Genomic DNA, 22,194 nt, shown 5'->3' with positions numbered 1-22,194 from the left:
CAGTATATATGCAAACAAGCAAACACAGCAAACAAGATATATATGCTGGATTTTATATCATAAAATCACAAGTTCCCAAGCGTTTAGGGCTGTGTGACGTATTATTATTATTATTATTATTATTATTATTATTATTAACAACATTGAGGCTGGGTGGCCATCTGTCAGGCGTGCTTTGCTTGTGCTTTTGGTGCACAAAGGCAGAAAGAGGCTGGACTAAATAGGGCAAGGGGTCTCTTCTAATCCTCTTTATTATTATTATTATTATTATTATTGACACAAAGACACAGTATATATGCAAACAAGCAAACACAGCAAACAAGATATATATGCTGGATTTTATATCATAAAATCACAAGTTCCCAAGCGTTTAGGGCTGTGTGACGTATTATTATTATTATTATTATTATTATTATTATTATTATTATTAACAACATTGAGGCTGGGTGGCCATCTGTCAGGGGTGCTTTGCTTGTGCTTTTGGTGCACAAAGGTAGAAGGGGGTTGGACTAAATGGCCCAAGGGGTCTCTTCTAACCTTCTTTATTATTTTTATTATGATTATGATTGTTATTAACATTGAGGCTGTATTTGGTCCCGTTTGGGGTTTTTTAACTTCAAAATAAGAGATGTGCAGTGTGCATAGGAATTTGTTTATAGTTTTTTTTTTCCAACTATAGTCCGGCCCTCCAACGATCTGTTAAAATTTTTGCATCTTGATTAATTAATGATATTGGTCTGTAAGAACCAGGGTCTGTCAAGTCTTTTTTTGGTTTGGGTAATAGTATTGTTAATGATTGTTTCCATGATCCTGGCATTCGTTCTCCATCCATTATTGCATTGAATAACTCTCTATCTGTTTCTTCTATTTTTACTGTCCAATTTGTTTCCACATATTTGTGAATTTTATCCTTTGAGCATTTCCCAGCCTGATAGAGTTCTTTATAAAATTCTTCAAATATCTTTAATTTGTCTTTCATTAACCTACAAATGTTTCCAGATTTATCTCTCACTGCGTTTATCTCATTTTTCATTTTTTTTCTTTTGTGCGGCTCTGGCTAACATTTTTGAGTTTTTATTGCTATATTCGAAGAATTCCCTTTTCAAATATATCAAGTTCTTTTGAACCTCATCTATTTCTATCTTATCTAGTTCTTCTTTCTTTGCTCTCAATTCGTTATATATTTGTGTTGTGATCTGAGGGACCGTGAACTGGCCCCCTCTTTAAAAAGTTTGGGGACCCCTGCTCTTGCCATTCCTTTCCCTGATGGCAAGCGGACTTTTCATTTCTAACTAAACTAACAAGCTGTGAATCATTGCCTTCTGTGACCGTTTGGGTTGCATGTTATTTTCTGCTCCTCTGCCCTGCGTCTCTTTTTCCGTCTAAAAATAAGCATACTGTAAACCCCTTTGGGGTATGGTTTGTCGTCTTGCATGTCCGTAAAATGCTTCGCGGATCCCGTTGTACTGCCATCCTGGAAAGAATGTCAGGAAGAGATTCCTTCCTGGGTTTGTGAAGTCCGTACACAGAAAGAAAACCCAGACGAGAGCGTCCCGTCCGACCCCCACTCCCCCGCCTTGGATCAGGGTAGCCGTGGCAAGCCGGGAAGCGCGTGCTCTGCTTCTCAATACACTGGAACAAGAATCACTGCAGGGGCCGAACTGGATGTTGTCAGACATGGTGAACGTCAAAATCCGCCCGGCACGTTTGGCCTAGATTAACGCCTGCGTTATCCATGTGCAAATCTGCACCAGAGCTTTTGCCAAGGCAGTCCTCCCCGCAAAAGAACGAAAAATAAAATAAAAGGAAGGTGATAGAGAGACAAAGACACAACCCCTAGGATCGAATAACTTTTAAAAAAAATTAAATATGTTTTTATTGTACACACAGTATAATAATATTATACTAATCTATCTATATATATAAAAGAGTGATGGCATCAGGGCAGCGGACAAAACAACAAAACTACAGGCCCCCCAACCTCGAAATTTGACAACACAACCCATCATCCACGCCTCTAGGTTGATACAACAAAAAGAAAAGAAAAATAAAGTCCTAATTAGAGAGAGAGAGGAATAATTGCTTTTATCCAATTGCTGCCAGTTAGAAGGCTAAGCTCCTCCAACTTGGTCTCCTAGCAACCCAATAAAAAATAATAATAAATACTAAACAATTAATACAATAAAATACTATAATAACTAAAAATAATACAAGAAAATAATAAAATATAATAAATAAAAATATAACTTACAATAAAATTAATAAAAAATGCAAATAGCGTCAAATAAAAATTACACAACAATTTTTAACCAATACCACCACCACTTTGCCACAGCAACGCGTGGCCGGGCACAGCTAGTAATAATAATAAAAATAGAGTAAAATAAATGTAATAGTAGCAACAATAATAGAGAAAAATAGTAAATGTAATAATACCAATAATAATAGAGAAAAATAATAAATGTACCATATATTCAATCTCGAGTATAAGCTGACCCAAATATAAGCCAACCAGGACCCTCACCCGAGTATAAGCCGAAGGGGGCTTTTTCAGTCTTAAAAAAAGGGCTGAAAAACTAAGCTTATACTCGAGTATATACAGTAGACATGCCGCATTATTACAGGATGTCTATGCCCTACACCACTGGAGAAATTATACTGTTTAGTCGGTATTGCTCCACTTGACATCTGCCGGGAAGTAGCAACCAGTAATGAAAGGACCAAGGCATGGACATCTCCATCCCATCCTTGGTCCGAATTACAGGGAGAGGAATAATAGTTTTTATCCAATTGCTGCCAGTTTGAAGGCTAAACTCTGCCCACTTGGTCTCCTAGCAACCTACTCAGCCCAGGGAACAGGCACAGTTAGGCCTCACTTAGGCCTCTTCCACAGATTATCAGATTTTAACGGGATTATATGGCCATGTAGACTCAAGGCCCTTCTATAGCTAGATAACCTATTTAGAATCTTATATTATCTGCTTTGAACTGGATTATCTTGACTCCACACTGCCATATAATCCACTTCAATGTGCATACTAAACATAAAGACAACCATACAACTGACATTCAATGCCACCACTACCTCAACAATTTCTCACCAACACCACCAGACAACGCCACAGCAACGCGTGGCCGGGCACAGCTAGTATTATTATAATATACTAGCTGTGCCCAGCCACGCGTTGCTGTAGCAAAGTGGTGGTGGTATTGGTTAAAAATTGATGTGTATTTTTTATTTGACGTTATTTGTATTTTTAAATTATTTTTACTGTAAGTTATCTTTTTATTTATTATATTTTATTTATTATTTTCTTGTATTATTTTTAGTTATTTTCTGTTATTATAGTATTTTATTGTATTGATTTTTTTAGTGTTTTTAATTATTTTTAGTGTTTTTTTATTTTTTTTTATTGGGTTGCTAGGAGACCAAGTTGGAGGAGCTTAGCCTTCTAACTGGCAGCAATTGGATAAAAGCAATTATTCCTCTCCCTCCAATTAGGACTTTATTTTTCTTTTCTTTTTGTTGTATCAACCTAGAGGCGTGGATGATGGGTTGTGTTGTCAAATTTCGAGGTTGGGGGGCCTGTAGTTTTGTTGTTTTGTGGGTCGCCGTGATGCCATCACTCTTTCATATAGCTGTGCCCAGCCACGCGTTGCTGTGGCGAAGTATGGTGGTATGGGAAATAAAGTATTGAGGAATTGGTGGTAGTTAAGGTAAAGGGTCCCCTGGGCTGAGTGGGTTGCTAGGAGACCAAGTGAGCGGAGCTTAGCCTTCTAACTGGCAGCAATTGGATAAAAACAATTATTCCTCTCCCTCTAATTAGGACTTTATTTTTCTTTTCTTTTTGTTGTATCAACCTAGAGGCGTGGATGAGGGGTTGTGCTGTCAATTTTCGAGGTTGTGGGGTGTTTACTTTTGTTGTTTTGTCCACTGCCGTGATGCCATCACTCTTTTATATATATAGATATATAAAGGTTATGAATTTTACATGTGCAGGACTGTCTCGTAAAAGTCATGGCAAGAAGTGAAGTTGCAGAACCCAATTTCTCCAAACCACAAGCTCCGCGTGGCATCTAAAAATCGAGATTTGCAAAATGAGATCCTTCCCGGCTCAGAAAAGCTGCTGTTTTCTCTGTGGCCAGACATTTGCATAATGTTATGCTAATACTAATGAAGCCTCCAAAGCAAGGCACAAAAGGATGGCTGTTCTGTTCCGCAGTGGTGAAACTATTTCAAAAAGCGCAATATCATCAACAGTAAAAGATGGGAAATAATTTCAGGATTTTTTAATGACCAGTGGAAGCCTCTTTGCTGTATACAACAACAACAACAATAACGTTTTTTGCTGTTGCTGTTGTTGTGCTATATACATTGATTGACATTCAGTCGATAATATTTAATTTGGACATAAGCGCACTGCGTACAGTCTGTGTGCATTTGGTTGTCAGCTCTGATTCATCTTGTAGTATTGCAGCTGTCTCTTGCCACAAATAACATATTCCCTCGTCCTCGGTTCGCTGTTGATGGGCTATTACTTCTGCTCATGTGCTATTTTTATTTGACCTGAAGCCAATTACTGATATTCCTCCAGACCAAAATGGACCTGGCGTGGCTTTGGCTCCTTCACAGCAGCCTGTCAGGATGATGGAAATCTCCCGGTGATCTCTCCTCTCTGCTTGCTTCCTGAACATTTCGATCTTCTGTATTGGACCAAAGTTATACATAACTTTTCTCCTTTTGTCTTGCATCAAATCCCTGACAGATCCTTCTAATTTAAAATCAAAGGATATGAAAGTGGCCAGAGCTAGTATCACAAGAGCGTTCTTAACAGCTGGCTTCTTTATTTTATGATACAGTTCAAAATATCATGGGTAGAGTCAAGTTACTAAACTTAGGAGGGTTGAATGAAAAGTAATGCCTCCACCTTCGTAAATCCTCAACAGATGACAGTCCTAGTATTTATTTATTTATTTATTTATAACATTTCTACCCTGACTCAGGGCAGCTTACAACAAATAGGAAAATTCAATGTCAAACAAATCAATAAAAACAGCAACACATCTGGTATGTGGCAGGTCCTGGCTTGTTTAGTAGACTCTCCTCTACAAGCCTTAGCATTGAACGGTTGTGTTGTTAAAGTGCAAAATATGGAACCCTGGGCAGACGGGGAAGGCTTAGCATTGGACGGTTGTGTTGTTAAAGCGAGAAGTAGGGAACCCTGCGCAGACGGGGAAGCCTTAGCATTGGACGGTTGTGTTGTTAAAGTGTGAAGTATGGAACCCTGCACAGACGGGGAAGCCTTAGCATTGAACGGTTGTGTTGTTAAAGTGTGAAGTATGGAACCCTGCGCAGACGGGGAAGCCTTAGCATTGAACGGTTGTGTTGTTAAAGTGTGAAGTATGGAACCCTGCACAGACGGGGAAGCCTTAGCATTGAACGGTTGTGTTGTTAAAGTGCGAAATATGGAACCCTGGGCAGACGGGGAAGCCTTAGCATTGAACGGTTGTGTTGTTAAAGTGTGAAGTATGGAACCCTGCACAGACGGGGAAGCCTTAGCATTGAACGGTTGTGTTGTTAAAGTGTGAAGTATGGAACCCTGCGCAGACGGGGAAGCCTTAGCATTGAACGGTTGTGTTGTTAAAGTGCGAAATATGGAACCCTGGGCAGACGGGGAAGGCTTAGCATTGGACGGTTGTGTTGTTAAAGCGAGAAGTAGGGAACCCTGCGCAGACGGGGAAGGCTTAGCATTGAACGGTTGTGTTGTTAAAGTGCGAAGCATGAAACCTTCCGCAGACGGTCGATCAATGTGACTTAAGCAACGTGCAGTCATTGTCTGCACAGGGTTCCATACTTTGCCCTTTAACAACACAACCGTTCAATGCTAAGGCTTCCCACCAAATGGAACTGTAGAGGAGTGTCTATTGAACAAGCCAGTACCTGCCGCAGACCAGGACTGCCATCTGCTGAGAATTTACGAAGGTGTAGGCATTACTTTTCATTCAACCCTAAATGTAGTTTGCATTGCATTTAGGGTTGGAAAACAACTGTAAGCTCTTTTACAAATAGCTATATAGTTCTTATTAAGAATTAAAAATCGATGAAATAAAATTATGTGGTTCCATGTCAAGCAAAGGTTAATTGACTGATTCCATCATTCTTCTATCTGGCTATTGATCTGCCTAGAATTTTGCAAATGTAAATACAAGCCTAAATAAATGTGTGTGTGTGAGAGAGAGAGATTGAGGCATGGCAGATTTTGGTTCTTAATTCCATGTTGTTGGTCACTTTGACACTCCAACTTTTGTCAAAGTTGTCCAAAGTGATGCACGTTTAACACACACATTTGCTTTAGTCCTAGACCACCAATTGCGCTCTCCCTGCTGCTGTCCGAAGAAGAAGCAAGCAACATAATTCAATCATTCTGGAGAGGTTATCGGGTAGGAGTCAACTGTAATTATTTTGCTTGATGTTAAATCTGTGCGATTGCAGAGGCCTTGGGGAAAACCCCTTACGTAAATTTTCAGCAGCAGGTGCTATAAATATCTATGAAGGCATGCATGGTTTAGCAGTGTTTGTGTAAAGGGTTGCCTTGTGATTTGAGTTCTGTCACCAAGGAGGTCACCAGGTAGAACTCTGCTTATTTCTTCATGACACAGTCAAGGGTGAAGAATTTCCTCTTTCTCTCTCTGACATAATAATAATAATAATAATAATAATAATAATAATAATAATAATAATAATAAATACATTACACAGTCCTAGACACTTGGGAAGTGTTCGACTTGTGATTTTGTGATACGAAATCCAGCATATCTATCTTGTTTGCTATGTCATAATAAAATAATAATAATAATAATAATAATAATAATAATAATAATAATAATAATAATAATAATAATAATTACCACCTGCCAGCAGCAAAGAACTGGTGGGATCACAAACCAGCAAAGGTCGTGGAAAATGAACACGCAAAGATACTGTGGGACTTCCGAATCCAGACTGACAAAGTTCTGGAACACAACACACCAGACATCACAGTTGTGGGAAAGAACAAGGTTTGGATCATTGATGTCGCCATCCCAGGTGACAGTCGCATTGACGAAAAACAACAGGAAAAACTCAGCCGCTCTCAGGACCTCAAGATTGAACTACAAAGGCTCTGGCAGAAACCAGTGCAGGTGGTCCCGGTGGTGATGGGCACACTGGGTGCCATGCCAAAAGATCTCAGCCGGCATTTGGAAACAATAGACATTGACAAAATCAGGATCTGCCAACTGCAAAAGGCCACCCTGCTGGGATCTGCACGCATCATCCGAAAATACATCACACAGTCCTAGACACTTGGGAAGTGTTCGACTTGTGATTTTGTGAAACGAAATCCAGCATATCTATCTTGTTTGCTGTGTCATACAACGTCGTTGTGTCAATAATAATAATAATTTTATTTGTATCCCGCTACCATCTTCCCCAGAGGGGACTCGGGGAGGCTCACAGATATATCAAATACATTTTTTTATATTTTGCTTGTTGAGCATGCAAAGAAAGGCCTGATAAAATATCTTTGCCTCATCTTTGACCACAAAAACCTGGGAAAACATTGACTCCAGTATAAGCCGAGGGTGGTAAATTTTAGAAATAAAAATAGATACCAATAAAATTACATTCATTGAGGCATCAATAGGTTAAATGTTTTTGAATATTTACATAAAACTCAAATTTAAGATAAGACTGTCCAACTCTGATGAAATCATTATTCTCATCTTCTTCAATGTAAATGCCCTTATGCATCCTTTTAATAAGAATAGAGTAAAATAATGCATGTAATAATAATAATTATTATAAATACAGGAAAATAATACAAGTAATAATAAACAGAGTAAAATAATAAATACAATAATAATAAGATGATCAGAGTGAAATAATAAATATATTAATAACAATAATAAAAATAGAGTAAAATAAATGTAATAGTTGCAACAATAATAGAGAAAAATAATAAATGTAATAATAGAGTAAAATAATACATGTAATAATAATAATAAATACAGGAAAATAATACATGTAGTAATAAATAGAGTAGAATAATCAATATAATAATAATAATAATAAGATCGGAGTGAAATAATAAATATATTAATAATAATAAAAATAGAGTAAAATAAATGTCATAGTTGCAACAATAATAGAGAAAAATAATAAATGTAATAATAGAGTAAAATAATACATGTAATAATAATAATAAATACAGGAAAATAATACATGTAGTAATAAATAGAGTAGAATAATCAATGTAATAATAATAATAAGATCGGAGTGAAATAATAAATATATTAATAACAATAATAAAAAATAAAGTAAAATAAATGTAATAGTTGCAACAATAATAGAGAAAATAATAAATGTAATAATAATAGAGTAAAATAATACATGTAATAATAATAATAATGCCGTTCCAAGGCAACCCTATTCTGATTCAAATATTGACCAGATGCTGGCTGCTTGCTTCGCATCATTGAGGTAGCTTTATGCTGTGCATGTCAGACCATGACCTGGGATTAGGACCCGCTCTGCCTCCAGTCTGTGCCTCTGCGAGGCGAGAAGAATGGATCAATCATCAATCAGGCTGACAGATGGCATCTTGAATCGCTCACTACCTCTGCTCTTTGACGACAGATTGGGCCAGTGTTTTAATATGGATGATGGACGCCTGATAAAGGTCCTCACTAATGTAATTCAGTGACTTCAAGCCTTAATGTATGAGCCTTGGCCAGGGCTGGCCCTAGGTAATTTTCAAGTGTAGGCGAACAGTATTTTGGCGCTCCCCCAACCAATCAGGAAATGAAGCACCTAAATATTAGGAATAATGTTCTTATTCTGTGTGATAGTGGAATCGATTGTATGGGACTGTTGTGGACTTTCTATCTTTGGGTTTTGAGGCCCAGAAGGTGATTACACAAACCACAGAACAACCATGCACAATTTTGTGGGATTTTGTTACATGGCTGCTTCAATTTTGAAGCTGGCTCCAGCTATCATTAAATGGTCAGTGTAAATGTCATGAGTAAAAAGAATGATCAAAGTGGTAGAAATCTATAAAGGGTGTGACTAGATCACAAAGCCCTCTTGTACACGCAAATAGACAATCATGGTTTGAGTGTGAAAGGAGGATTGATAGCAAATGGATTTCTTACAAACACATTCCTTTTAATTCTTCCAGGTTCGCTGTGAGCCTGAGGTTCAAGAATTACGCCAGTGGCAAAAACATTTGAGGGAGAATAAAAACATCTTCAAGCGGGTGCGAGAATTCTGGGCCAAGCAAGAGAAAAAACGTAAGTTATAAACTAGTTATATATAAAGACTAGCTGTGCCCGGCCACGCGTTGCTGTGGCAATGTGGTGGTGGTATTGGTTAAAAATTGTTGTGTAATTTTTATTTGATGTTATTTGTATTTTTTATTAATTTTATCGTAAGTTATCTTTTTATTTATTATATTTTATTATTTTCTTGTATTATTTTTAGTTATTTTCTGTTATTATATTATTTTATTGTATTAATTTTTTAGTGTTTTTAATTATTTTTTAGTGTTTTTTATTATTTTTTATTGGGTTGCTAGGAGACCAAGTTGGAGGAGCTTAGCCTTCTAACTGGCAGCAATTGGATAAAAGCAATTATTCCTCTCTCTCTAATTAGGACTTTATTTTTCTTTTCTTTTTGTTGTATCAACCTAGAGGCGTGGATGATGGGTTGTGTTGTCAGATTTCGAGGTTGGGGGGCCTGTAGTTTTGTTGTTTTGTGGGTCGCCGTGATGCCATCACTCTTTTATATATATAGACTAGCTGTGCCCGGCCACGCGTTGCTGTGGCATTGTCTGGTGGTGTTGGTGAGAAATGGTTGAGGTAGTGGTGGTATTGAAAGTCTGTTGTATGGCTGTCTTTATGTTTAGTATGCACACTGAAGTGGATTATATGGCAGTGTGGAGTCAAGATAATCCAGTTCAAAGCATATAATATAAGATTCTAAATAGGTTATATAGCTGTGTGGAAGGGCCTTGAGTCTACACTGCCATATAATCCGGTTAAAAACTGATAATCTGTGGAAGAGGCCTAAGTGAGGCCTAACTGTGCCTGTCCCCAGGGCTGAGTAGGTTGCTAGGAAACCAAGTGGGTAGAGCTTAGCCTTCAAACTGGCAGCAATTGGATAAAAACTATTATTCCTTATTTTTCTTTTCTTTTTGTTGTATCAACATAGAGGTGTGGATGATGGGTTGTGTTGTCAAATTTCGAGGTTGGGGGGCCTGTAGTTTTGTTGTTTTGTCCGCTGCCCTGATGCCATCACTCTTTTATATATATAGATGGGGAAAAGGAAGATATGGACACAAGAGGAAACATATGATTGCCTTAATTACAAGCACTTTGGCTTGGTTAATATAAAGTTTGGGGAATTCATGTATTGGGATGATCCAAAGACTTTTTTTGATGTGAGTTTTGCTATAGTCTATGCAGGAAATCCTGGAAATGGTTGGACAAAGGCATTCTGAGGGGAAAATCCAGGCATAAAGAGCAGCAATGGGAAATAAAAAGAATTATTTTAAGGACTAGCTTTGCCCAGCCACGCGTTGTTGTGGCTTATGGGAATGCTTTGTTGGCCAGGTGGAATAGTAGTGAATAGTACTATAATATATAATAATATATAATATATAATATAATACATAATAGTAGCCTCAAAAACCTGAACCCTGGCTGTACCACGGTGCCATTGTGGCCGAGGGGGTTGCTAGGAGATGAAGTGGGCAGGGCCTACCCTTCTGACCAGCAACCAGGGTTGAAAACGGCTCTTCCTTGTTCTCTAATTTGGACTTTCTTTTCCAGGTTTGTTTGAAAGACAGATTGGATGACTATGTCTTTTGTGGCCAAATTTGGTGTGATTTGGTTCAGTGGTTTTGTTGTTTACTTGTTGTTTACCTACAAACGTACATTAATTTATTATATAGAGAGATGGGAAAATCATTGGATGGTTGAAAGTGACAGAACGTGAGATTCCTAGGAAGGGAGGGTGTTGGGATCAGAATTTGGGAACATAACTTTATTGGACAGTAACTGCTAGAATCCTCAACAAAATGCTTTGAGAGACCATAGAACAGTGATTCCCAACCTGTGGTCCGTGGACCACCAGTGGTCCCCAAGAACTAAAATATGGTCCACGGCCTCACAATTACTACAGCATTGCAATGAGAGCGACTTGTCTCGAGAAACCCTGTTATAGTGCCAAGGCAACGGGGATGTCGGGAGGGGAGGGGCTGACTTCCCACAAAAGAAAGGTGCGACAACAAGCCTCCTGACTGCTGCTTCTCCTCCTCCATCCTTCTATGTGGCACCTGGAAGCGGGGGCGCCTTGGTGTCTTCATTTTTAGGCCTGTTCCTGGGGTTATTTGGGGTGCTGATTCAGAGAATTTCATTGGATAGACCACATCAGCTCTAGATTATTAAGTACAGTGCGTTAAAGAGCTGAGCTGCTGAACTTGCAGACCAAAAGCTGGACAACATTTTTATGGTGCTTGAGTATGCTTAGTTCTCACTTGGTTCTTTGAATTTTTCAAAGTGTAAAAAAACTTTCTAGAAGTCTTGGTGTTTCTTTGATATTATTGTCAACTTGACATTGGGAACTATAAATCCATCAAAACAGAAGCTACAAGTTTAAAGCTGTGTGCAGCTTTATGCTATTTTATTTTGTACCTGGACTGACAAAGTGTACAGAGTTTGCCAGATTGGCTGAGAAAATGTGATGCATGAAATTCCCTTGCGTTGTCTGAAATTTAAAATGTTAATGGAGATTCCACGGCAGACCTATAGTGCAAGTTGAAGGTGCAACGTTGACGCGACAAGGCAGAAGTGAAACATTGCGCACCGGATGATGAAAGGGTCAGGAGACACGTTGCCCTTTATTTTTGGAAGATGCCCCAAGGCTTTATTTGTGTATTGTAAACACAGCACATTATGATGACATTCTGTCTGATACAATGGATATCTCTGTGCTGGCACTTTGCGGCAAAAACAACTGGTCCTGTATCCGAAAAGCACTAGCTTTACTTCACCATTTGTTTGGGCACGCTCGTCCTTCCTGAAGTTTCTGCGATGAGATCAGTGGTGCCTTGAATGGAAAAAAACGGGTGCGGAAGGAGTAGAGTATGGAACCCTGCGCAGACGGGGAAGCCTTAGCATTGAACAGTTGTGTTGTTGAAGTGCGAAGTATGGAACCCTGCACAGATGGGGAAGCCTTAGCATTGAACGGTTGTGTTGTTGAAGTGCGAAGTATGGAACCCTGCGCAGACGGAGAAGCCTTAGCATTGAACGGTTGTGTTGTTAAAGGGCGAAGTATGGAACCCTGCGCAGACGGGCAAGCCTAAGCATTGAACGGTTGTGTTGTTAAAGGGCGAAGTATGGAACCCTGCGCAGACGGGGAAGCCTTAGCATTGCACGGTTGTATTGTTAAAGTGCAAAGTATGGAACCCTGCGCAGACGGGGAAGCCTTAGCATTGCACGGTTGTGTTGTTAAAGTGCAAAGTATGGAACCCTGCGCAGACGGGGAAGCCTTAGCATTGCACGGTTGTGTTGTTAAAGTGCAAAGTATGGAACCCTGCGCAGACGGGGAAGCCTTAGCATTGAACGGTTGTGTTGTTGAAGTGCGAAGTATGGAACCCTGCGCAGACGGGGAAGCCTTAGCATTGAACGGTTGTGTTGTTAAAGGGCGAAGTATGGAACCCTGCGCAGACGGGCAAGCCTAAGCATTGAACGGTTGTGTTGTTAAAGGGCGAAGTATGGAACCCTGCGCAGACGGGGAAGCCTAAGCATTGAACGGTTGTGTTGTTAAAGGGCGAAGTATGGAACCCTGCGCAGACGGGCAAGCCTAAGCATTGAACGGTTGTGTTGTTAAAGGGCGAAGTATGGAACCCTGCGCAGACGGGGAAGCCTTAGCATTGAACGGTTGTGTTGTTAAAGGGCGAAGTATGGAACCCTGCGCAGACGGGCAAGCCTAAGCATTGAACGGTTGTGTTGTTAAAGGGCGAAGTATGGAACCCTGCGCAGACGGGCAAGCCTAAGCATTGAACGGTTGTGTTGTTAAAGGGCGAAGTATGGAACCCTGCGCAGACGGGCAAGCCTAAGCATTGAACGGTTGTGTTGTTAAAGGGCGAAGTATGGAACCCTGCGCAGACGGGGAAGCCTAAGCATTGAACGGTTGTGTTGTTAAAGGGCGAAGTATGGAACCCTGCGCAGACGGGCAAGCCTAAGCATTGAACGGTTGTGTTGTTAAAGGGCGAAGTATGGAACCCTGCGCAGACGGGCAAGCCTAAGCATTGAACGGTTGTGTTGTTAAAGGGCGAAGTATGGAACCCTGCGCAGACGGGCAAGCCTAAGCATTGAACGGTTGTGTTGTTAAAGGGCGAAGTATGGAACCCTGCGCAGACGGGGAAGCCTAAGCATTGAACGGTTGTGTTGTTAAAGGGCGAAGTATGGAACCCTGCGCAGACGGGCAAGCCTAAGCATTGAACGGTTGTGTTGTTAAAGGGCGAAGTATGGAACCCTGCGCAGACGGGGAAGCCTTAGCATTGAACGGTTGTGTTGTTAAAGGGCGAAGTATGGAACCCTGCGCAGACGGGCAAGCCTAAGCATTGAACGGTTGTGTTGTTAAAGGGCGAAGTATGGAACCCTGCGCAGACGGGGAAGCCTTAGCATTGAACGGTTGTGTTGTTAAAGTGCAAAGTATGGAACCCTGCGCAGACGGGGAAGCCTTAGCATTGCACGGTTGTGTTGTTAAAGTGCAAAGTATGGAACCCTGCGCAGACGGGGAAGCCTTAGCATTGCACGGTTGTATTGTTAAAGTGCAAAGTATGGAACCCTGCGCAGACGGGGAAGCCTTAGCATTGCACGGTTGTGTTGTTAAAGTGCAAAGTATGGAACCCTGCGCAGACGGGGAAGCCTTAGCATTGCACGGTTGTGTTGTTAAAGTGCAAAGTATGGAACCCTGCGCAGACGGGGAAGCCTTAGCATTGAACGGTTGTGTTGTTAAAGTGCAAAGTATGGAACCCTGCGCAGACGGGGAAGCCTTAGCATTGCACGGTTGTGTTGTTAAAGTGCAAAGTATGGAACCCTGCGCAGACGGGGAAGCCTTAGCATTGCACGGTTGTATTGTTAAAGTGCAAAGTATGGAACCCTGCGCAGACGGGGAAGCCTTAGCATTGCACGGTTGTGTTGTTAAAGTGCAAAGTATGGAACCCTGCGCAGACGGGGAAGCCTTAGCATTGCACGGTTGTGTTGTTAAAGTGCAAAGTATGGAACCCTGCGCAGACGGGGAAGCCTTAGCATTGAACGGTTGTGTTGTTGAAGTGCGAAGTATGGAACCCTGCGCAGACGGGGAAGCCTTAGCATTGAACGGTTGTGTTGTTGAAGTGCGAAGTATGGAACCCTGCGCAGACGGGGAAGCCTTAGCATTGAACGGTTGTGTTGTTGAAGTGCGAAGTATGGAACCCTGCGCAGACGGGGAAGCCTTAGCATTGAACGGTTGTGTTGTTAAAGGGCGAAGTATGGAACCCTGCGCAGACGGGGAAGCCTAAGCATTGAACAGTTGTGTTGTTAAAGGGCGAAGTATGGAACCCTGCGCAGACGGGGAAGCCTTAGCATTGCACGGTTGTGTTGTTAAAGTGCAAAGTATGGAACCCTGCGCAGACGGGGAAGCCTTAGCATTGGACGGTTGTGTTGTTAAAGTGCGAAGTATGGAACCCTGCGCAGACGGGGAAGCCTTAGCATTGAACGGTTGTGTTGTTAAAGGGCGAAGTATGGAACCCTGCGCAGACGGGGAAGCCTTAGCATTGGACGGTTGTGTTGTTAAAGTGCGAAGTATGGAACCCTGCGCAGACGGGGAAGCCTTAGCATTGGACGGTTGTGTTGTTAAAGTGCAAAGTATGGAACCCTGCGCAGACGGGGAAGGCTTAGCATTGGACGGTTGTGTTGTTAAAGTGCGAAGTATGGAACCCTGCACAGACGGGGAAGCCTTAGCATTGAACGGTTGTATTGTTAAAGTGCAAAGTATGGAACCCTGCGCAGACGGGGAAGCCTTAGCATTGGACGGTTGTGTTGTTAAAGGGCGAAGTATGGAACCCTGCGCAGACGGGGAAGCCTTAGCATTGAACGGTTGTATTGTTAAAGTGCGAAGTATGGAACCCTGCGCAGACGGGGAAGGCTTAGCATTGGACGGTTGTGTTGTTAAAGTGCGAAGTATGGAACCCTGCACAGACGGGGAAGCCTTAGCATTGAACGGTTGTATTGTTAAAGTGCAAAGTATGGAACCCTGCGCAGACGGGGAAGCCTTAGCATTGAACGGTTGTATTGTTAAAGTGCAAAGTATGGAACCCTGCGCAGACGGGGAAGCCTTAGCATTGGACGGTTGTGTTGTTAAAGGGCGAAGTATGGAACCCTGCGCAGACCGTGTGTGTGTGTGTGTGTGTGTGTGTATATATATATAATTTACAATAATATATAATAATTATAACATATTGTATATACATATAATAGTCATATTATATTGTAATACGATATACAGTAGAGTCTCACTTATCCAAGCTAAACAGGCCAGCAGAAGCTTGGATAAGCAAATATCTTGGATAATAAGGAGGGATTAAGGAAAAGCCTATTAAACATCAAATTAGGTTATGATTTTACAAATTAAGCACCAAAACATCATGTTATACAACAAATTTGACAGAAAAAGTAGTTCAATACGCAGTAATGTTATGTTGTAATTACTGTATTTATGAATTTAGCACCAAAATATCACAATATATTGAAAACATTGACTACAAAAATGGCTTGGATAATCCAGAAGCTTGGATAAGCGAGGCTTGGATAAGTGAGACTCTACTGTAATACTAATAATACAATATAATAATTATATTTTACATGTAATATTACTAATAGTATTACAATATATTGATACAGTACAATATAGTAATTTATTACCAGTATTGTACTATGCTGATATAATAATGTATGTAAATTTAATTTGTAATCCGCTCTGAGTCCCCTTCGAGGTGAGAAGGGCGGCATATAAATGTAGTTAATAAATAAATAATAAATAAATAAATAAATAAATAATGAGTATTGGACACTAAAAACACAACAGGAAATGAATAAATTAGATAAAAATATTTCAGTATTATCGCATAAGGAGGGATAGATCATAATCGGGCTCGGGAGGGAGAGTCTTATGGAGTTGCTGGGCAAACCTAAGAACAGAGGGTGGGGCCGTGAGCTTTTGGGGTATTTCGTAACCCTCCTTCTTTTAGCTCAATCCCATGATAACAAAATTGTTTGCTCAGTTTCCCCTCCCCGGACAAAGGCACATCTGTGTTTTGGAAACAATGGCTGCTATTCAGAGGACTCGCACAAAAGCTACCACTCCTTTTCCTGTAACTTCGTATTTTTATTTTGAACTTATCAATGGGCATGTCTCAAGATTTGACTTTGTGCGGCCTGTACGCGTCCCCTTCCATATTGTTTGAAAGCTTTCAAAGGCTGGGGTAGATACGTTGGACTGCAACCTCCAGCAGCCACCACGAGCATCAGTGGTCAGTGATTATAGGAGCTGCAGTCCAGATTATTAATGGGGATCGGGTTTGTTGTGTTGTCGAAGGCTTTCATGGCCAGAATCACTGAGTTTTCCGGGCTGTATGGCCATGTTCCAGAAGCATTCTCTCCTGATGTTTCGCCCATATCTATGGCAGGCATCCTCAGAGGTTGTGAGGTCTGCTGGAAACTCAGCAAGTGGGGTTTGTGTATCTGTGGAATGATGTCCAGGTTGGGAGGCAGCAGGAACACTCAGAAAACAGGGAAATTCCAGACAGGAAACAATCAAGGCCAGGTAACACCTCCCAACAAAGGATTCCCTCAGGCAGGAAGCACCTAGGCCTTGAAGCTGCAAGGTCATTCAATGCTAAGCAAGATGGCCAATTGCAATATTCACTTTTGACTCAGATAAACAAGAGTTCTATCTCCCACCCTGGACATTATTCCACAGATATACATACCCTGGAGCCCCGGTGGCGGTGTGTTAAAGCGCCGAGCTGCTGAACTTGCAGACTGAAAGGTCCCAGGTTCAAATCCTGGGAGCGGAGTGAGCGCCTGCTGTTAGCTCCAGCTTCTGCCAACCTAGCAGTTCAAAAACATGCCAATTTGAGTAGATCAATAGGTACCGCTCCGGCGGGAAGGTAACGGCACTACATCCAGTCATGCCGGCCACATGACCTTGGAGGTGTCTATGGACAATGCCGGCTCCTTGGCTTAGAAATGGAGATGAGCACCAACCCTACATACATACCCTACTTGCCTTGTTTCCAGCAGACCTCACAACCTCTGAGGATGCCTGCCACAGATGTGGGGAAAACATCAGGAGAGAATGCTTCTGAAACATGGCCATACAGCCCGGAAAACTCACAGCAATCAGGTTGTTTGCCCCTGATATCTGGAGGGAGAAACGGGCCCATCCTTAACATGGATATTCCAGAAGGCAGTTGCAGAAATAAAGGTCAGCAACGGAGAGCAGCATGAGGTCCATTCGTAATCATTTCTGTACAGCAAGATCTGCAAAAGGATTTCTCCGTAACTATGGAGTTTAAAAACATTGAACTGAATTGCACAACAATTTTGAGCTGCCTCCCAAACAGAAACCTTTTGGCACGTGACCGAGCCCTGAATTGGTGTGCCGTGTTTTGCATGAAGCCTTTTCCAAATGCCGGGGATGGTTTGTATACTTGATCTTGGCAGTGACAGCTGAGAATGCCGCCATAGAAGTCATGAGGCCCCACAGTTAGTTGGGGTGCCTTTGAAAGGATCAGAATGACTGCATGGGGGTGAGGAGCCTACTGGGATCGGCCAGTATCCAAAATTCACCCTCAGTACTTTTAATTCGACTCACCGAAAGGACACAACATATGGACGAGCTTCCAGAATTCTTCCTTAAAATGCAGAGGTATAAAGGAAGGTTTTCTTTCGTTCCTTTATACACATGTACAAACATGAATACAAAACTCATCAGAAAGGCTGATAGTCATGCAGTGGATTGCTTTCGCGATGTTCATCCTTATTTCTCACAGTTAGCAGCAAATTCCTATCGCACATCGGAAGGACAATGCCAGATAACTTGTAGATTTTATCAACAGGTGTAGGTTTAAGGAATCCTGTGATTATTCTGCATGTTTCGTTCAATGTGCATGCTTTGCATGGGCAGACTTGTGCCAAACAGGACAGACATACCAAGCAATTGAGAAAGACAAGGCCAGGGCTGATGTTCTTATTAATTGTGGGTCTGCACTCCATGCGCTGCCATTAAGTTTCCGCAAGATGTTGTGTGCAGTTACTCTGTGCTTGGTGTTCGAGCTCTTGGACACAGTGTTCGAGCTCATGGCCTTCCTAAGTAACTTTCAGTTTCCTGTTGGCTTCACAGTTATGTACGAGGGTTGAATGAAAAGTAAGGCCTCCACCTTGGTAACTCTTCACCAGACTCTCCTCTAGTTAGTTCCATTTGGCGGGAAGGCTTAGCATTGAACGGTTGTGTTGTTAAAGTGTGAAGTATGGAACCCTGCGCAGACGGGGAAGCCTTAGCATTGGACGGTTGTGTTGTTAAAGTGCAAAGTATGGAACCCTGCGCAGACGGAGAAGCCTTAGCATTGGACGGTTGTGTTGTTAAAGTGCAAAGTATGGAACCCTGCGCAGACGGGGAAGCCTTAGCATTGAACAGTTGTGTTGTTAAAGTGCAAAGTATGGAACCCTGCACAGACGGGGAAGCCTTAGCATTGAACAGTTGTGTTGTTAAAGTGCAAAGTATGGAACCCTGCACAGACGGGGAAGCCTTAGCATTGAACAGTTGTGTTGTTAAAGTGCAAAGTATGGAACCCTGCGCAGACGGGGAAGCCTTAGCATTGGACGGTTGTGTTGTTAAAGTGCCAAGTATGGAACCCTGTGCAGACGGGGAAGCCTTAGCATTGAACGGTTGTGTTGTTAAAGCGCAAAGTATGGAACCCTGCGCAGATGGGGAAGCCTTAGCATTGAACGGTTGTATTGTTAAAGTGCAAAGTATGGAACCCTGCACAGACGGGGAAGCCTTAGCATTGAACAGTTGTGTTGTTAAAGTGCCAAGGATGGAACCCTGCGCAGACGGGGAAGCCTTAGCATTGAACGGTTGTGTTGTTAAAGCGCAAAGTATGGAACCCTGCGCAGACGGGGAAGCCTTAGCATTGAACGGTTGTGTTGTTAAAGTGCCAAGGATGGAACCCTGCGCAGACGGGGAAGCCTTAGCATTGAACAGTTGTGTTGTTAAAGTGCCAAGGATGGAACCCTGCGCAGACGGGGAAGCCTTAGCATTGAACGGTTGTGTTGTTAAAGTGCGAAGTCTGGAACCCTACGCAGACGGGGAAGCCTTAGCATTGAACGGTTGTGTTTATGGGGATTGTGTTGATGTGAGTACTGTGTGTCGTTGGGCGAGTAAGTTTAAAGATGTTGAGGTGGGAACATCTGATTTGTGTGACAAAGAGTTGGACGTCCTGTGACAGCAACCACAGAGTTTCACAAGCAAAAGGTGGACAGATTGATTCAGGACGATCGTCGTATCACTCAGAGAGAAATTTCAAGCATAATTGACATTTCACAAGAACGTGTGGGTCACATTATTGCTTTGCTTGGCTATCGGAAGATCTGTGCACGATGGGTCCTGTGAGACATTGGTTGCGGAAACAGAGTGACGACTTCTTCCGTGACGGCTTCAGAAAACTTGTTCATCGTTGGCAGAAATGTATCCAATTGTCTGGTGATTATGTGGAAAAGTGCATAGTGGTAGTTAAAGAGCACATCCTAAGGATTATTTCTGCGTTTATTAAAATATTCCCATCCAAACCCAAATAACGAAGGCGGAGGCATTACTTTTCATTCAGCCCTTGTATAACTAAGAGATTTTCTGCATTCTGTGCAATGTCAAATGTCCTACTGAAGGGTTATGTCTTTTAAATCTCCGAATCTCTTGTTCCTCGCAGACAGGCAGCAGCTCCAGTTTCACACTGATGCTGTTTTGAGCATTTCATTAGTCAGCTCGAGTGAGCTTTCCATTCCAGATATAGATATACAGTAAATGTGTATATTACATTAAGGCTTGGCTAAGAAGTTGTACTTGGTTGCTGTCCTCAAAATGAAGCTTTGTTCCTTCATGGAGGTGTATTGAGGTTGGCTGTGCCAAATTTGTGTCCTTATTTTCTTCGAATATATGCATTCATTGCACAGCGTTCTCTTCTTTTAATATCAAGACAGTGCTGAAAACTTTGCCGATATATATCAGCACTGAAACACCTTTTCACCCAGCACCACACCAAAGTCCAGTAGTTCTGTCTAAAAATGTTTATTGAAGAAAACAGGTAAAAAGGGCATTTCCAAAGGTGTCAGAAGAATAGAAAATACAAAACAACAATAGTCCAAAAATGACAAAGGACATAAAGTCAAGAGAGCCAAAATCCACAGTGGTAAATCACACATAAATCCATGAACAAGAAAACACATTTCCAAAGTTAAACCCTTCAAGGAAACAAAGGCATGGACCAGAACAAGACATTTGAGGATACTTGAATCATGAACTTGAGAGCGGAGACAGACAGGAGAGCCATTCCATATGATATATTGTCTCCTCTGAGAGGCATGAAGACAACACCACTTAATTTAAACCCTTCCAGGTAGCCATGAAATCATGTCAAATGCACCTGGCCCTCAAGATCTGATCACGTATTTTATCTAATTAGTCTATTTTTCACTCCCTCCGTTCTCAAGCCTAATCTGGCATCTCGGGAAAACTGCCCATTGGCTGAGAGCTTTATGCAATGGCTCAGTGAGGACTGAACATGTGCCATGGTCATGAAACACAAAGAGATTGTTGGCAACAGTGAAACAGAAAATCAGCTGTTTTGGAAGAGTGCTTTCCTTACCTGTAATCCGCCGTTGCCAGTATGGAATCACTTCCCTTTAAGGCTTTGGAGATCCTTGATTGTCCCTCAGCGATTAGTTTTTGGATGCTTGAGATGGGGAAAGCTTTCCCCCTTTTTTCCCTCAGCCGCATTGTGACACCTCAGGGCAGCGTGAGCACTGGGAATCAGACACGAAGGCCAATAAACAATCTAATATCTTTATTAAGGAAATAAAGGAGACAACTAAAAATAAGCAGAGTATATAGTCCAGCAGTAGACCTTTCAGGAAAGGTCAAATATAGTCCAGTAATATGAAAGTAGATGTCCAGTATTAGAGTTCAAAGTTTAAAATCCAATAACCGAAACACACTCAAACCTTTAGGCTGTTTGAGTGGGGATTAAGTCAGGAGCTGTCAAGAGTTCCAGGGCTCGAATCCGAGGCTAGGATGCAAGGCAAGGCAAAGTTAGTCGTGGTAAAGCTGAATCGCTGTCCAGGCTTGACAGGGAGACGAGAGGCAGCCGGTCTACTCGAGAGTAGCGCGCTGCAGACCTAGAGTCGGTGTGAATCCCTCAACTGACATGTTGAACACCGCGAAATCTATTTGGTGCCCAGAACTTTTATGGGACTTTGCTCTCCTCCTCAGCCAGGTGTCTGAACTCTTTCCCAAGGGAAAATGACCAAAGTCAACAACTTTGCCAGATGCAGTCCTCCCTGAAAACTCTCAAGGGAACCAGCTTAATTAACGCTTGCTTTCTCCGCTAAACGAGCGCTCCTTCTCGAAATCTGCTTTTCCGCGCGCGAAGCCTCCCAAAACAATCTGCGGTCAAAACTAACATTCTCTGGAGAACCGGGCTGAGAGCCAAGGCCCTTTTTTATGAACTGTGGGCTAGAACTGTCAACAGGGGACATCTGGAAAGGAACGGAATCAAGCGGAAATGGCAGAAACCCATCTCTTCTTCGGTCTGCTCCGTAATGGCGACGGGGTCATGACTCGGGGGTCTCTGAGACACTACACGCATCATCTTCCCCAGCGTGAGGCAAGCCATCTGCCACGGCAGTTGGGCTGCTCGCGCGCTGTTGAAATACCCGTATGTCTTTCAAGGGTGGGGGCAGGGGCTATCCCCGCGCATGCGCACATAGCTGTTTTTGGATTTTGGGATTTTGAGGGTCATGGACTTCAAATTGTATTTTGGTTTTGTT

At 42.0% G+C, this 22,194-nt stretch overlaps 1 protein-coding gene across 6 annotated transcripts in view; it reads left to right on the top strand.

Moving 5' to 3' along the window:
- iqck (IQ motif containing K) overlaps positions 1-22,194 on the top strand; it is a 64,872-nt gene that overhangs the window by 21,569 nt on the left and 21,109 nt on the right. For all 6 annotated transcript variants that reach the window (XR_010001124.1, XR_010001123.1, XR_010001122.1 and 3 more), the window contains 2 exons: positions 6,357-6,441; positions 9,222-9,333. Coding sequence is in view for 2 of the 6 variants with exons in the window: in XM_062964204.1 (XP_062820274.1) it covers positions 6,357-6,441; positions 9,222-9,333 (197 nt within the window). In the remaining 4 variants the exon portion in view is untranslated. The remainder of the gene's footprint in view (positions 1-6,356; positions 6,442-9,221; positions 9,334-22,194) is intronic.

Source organism: Anolis carolinensis, unplaced genomic scaffold (genome assembly GCF_035594765.1).
Source record: "Anolis carolinensis isolate JA03-04 unplaced genomic scaffold, rAnoCar3.1.pri scaffold_13, whole genome shotgun sequence".
NCBI classification, from domain to species: domain Eukaryota; kingdom Metazoa; phylum Chordata; class Lepidosauria; order Squamata; family Dactyloidae; genus Anolis; species Anolis carolinensis.
The sequence above is the reverse complement of the archived record's forward strand: the minus strand, read 5'-3'. Positions and strand labels throughout refer to the sequence as shown.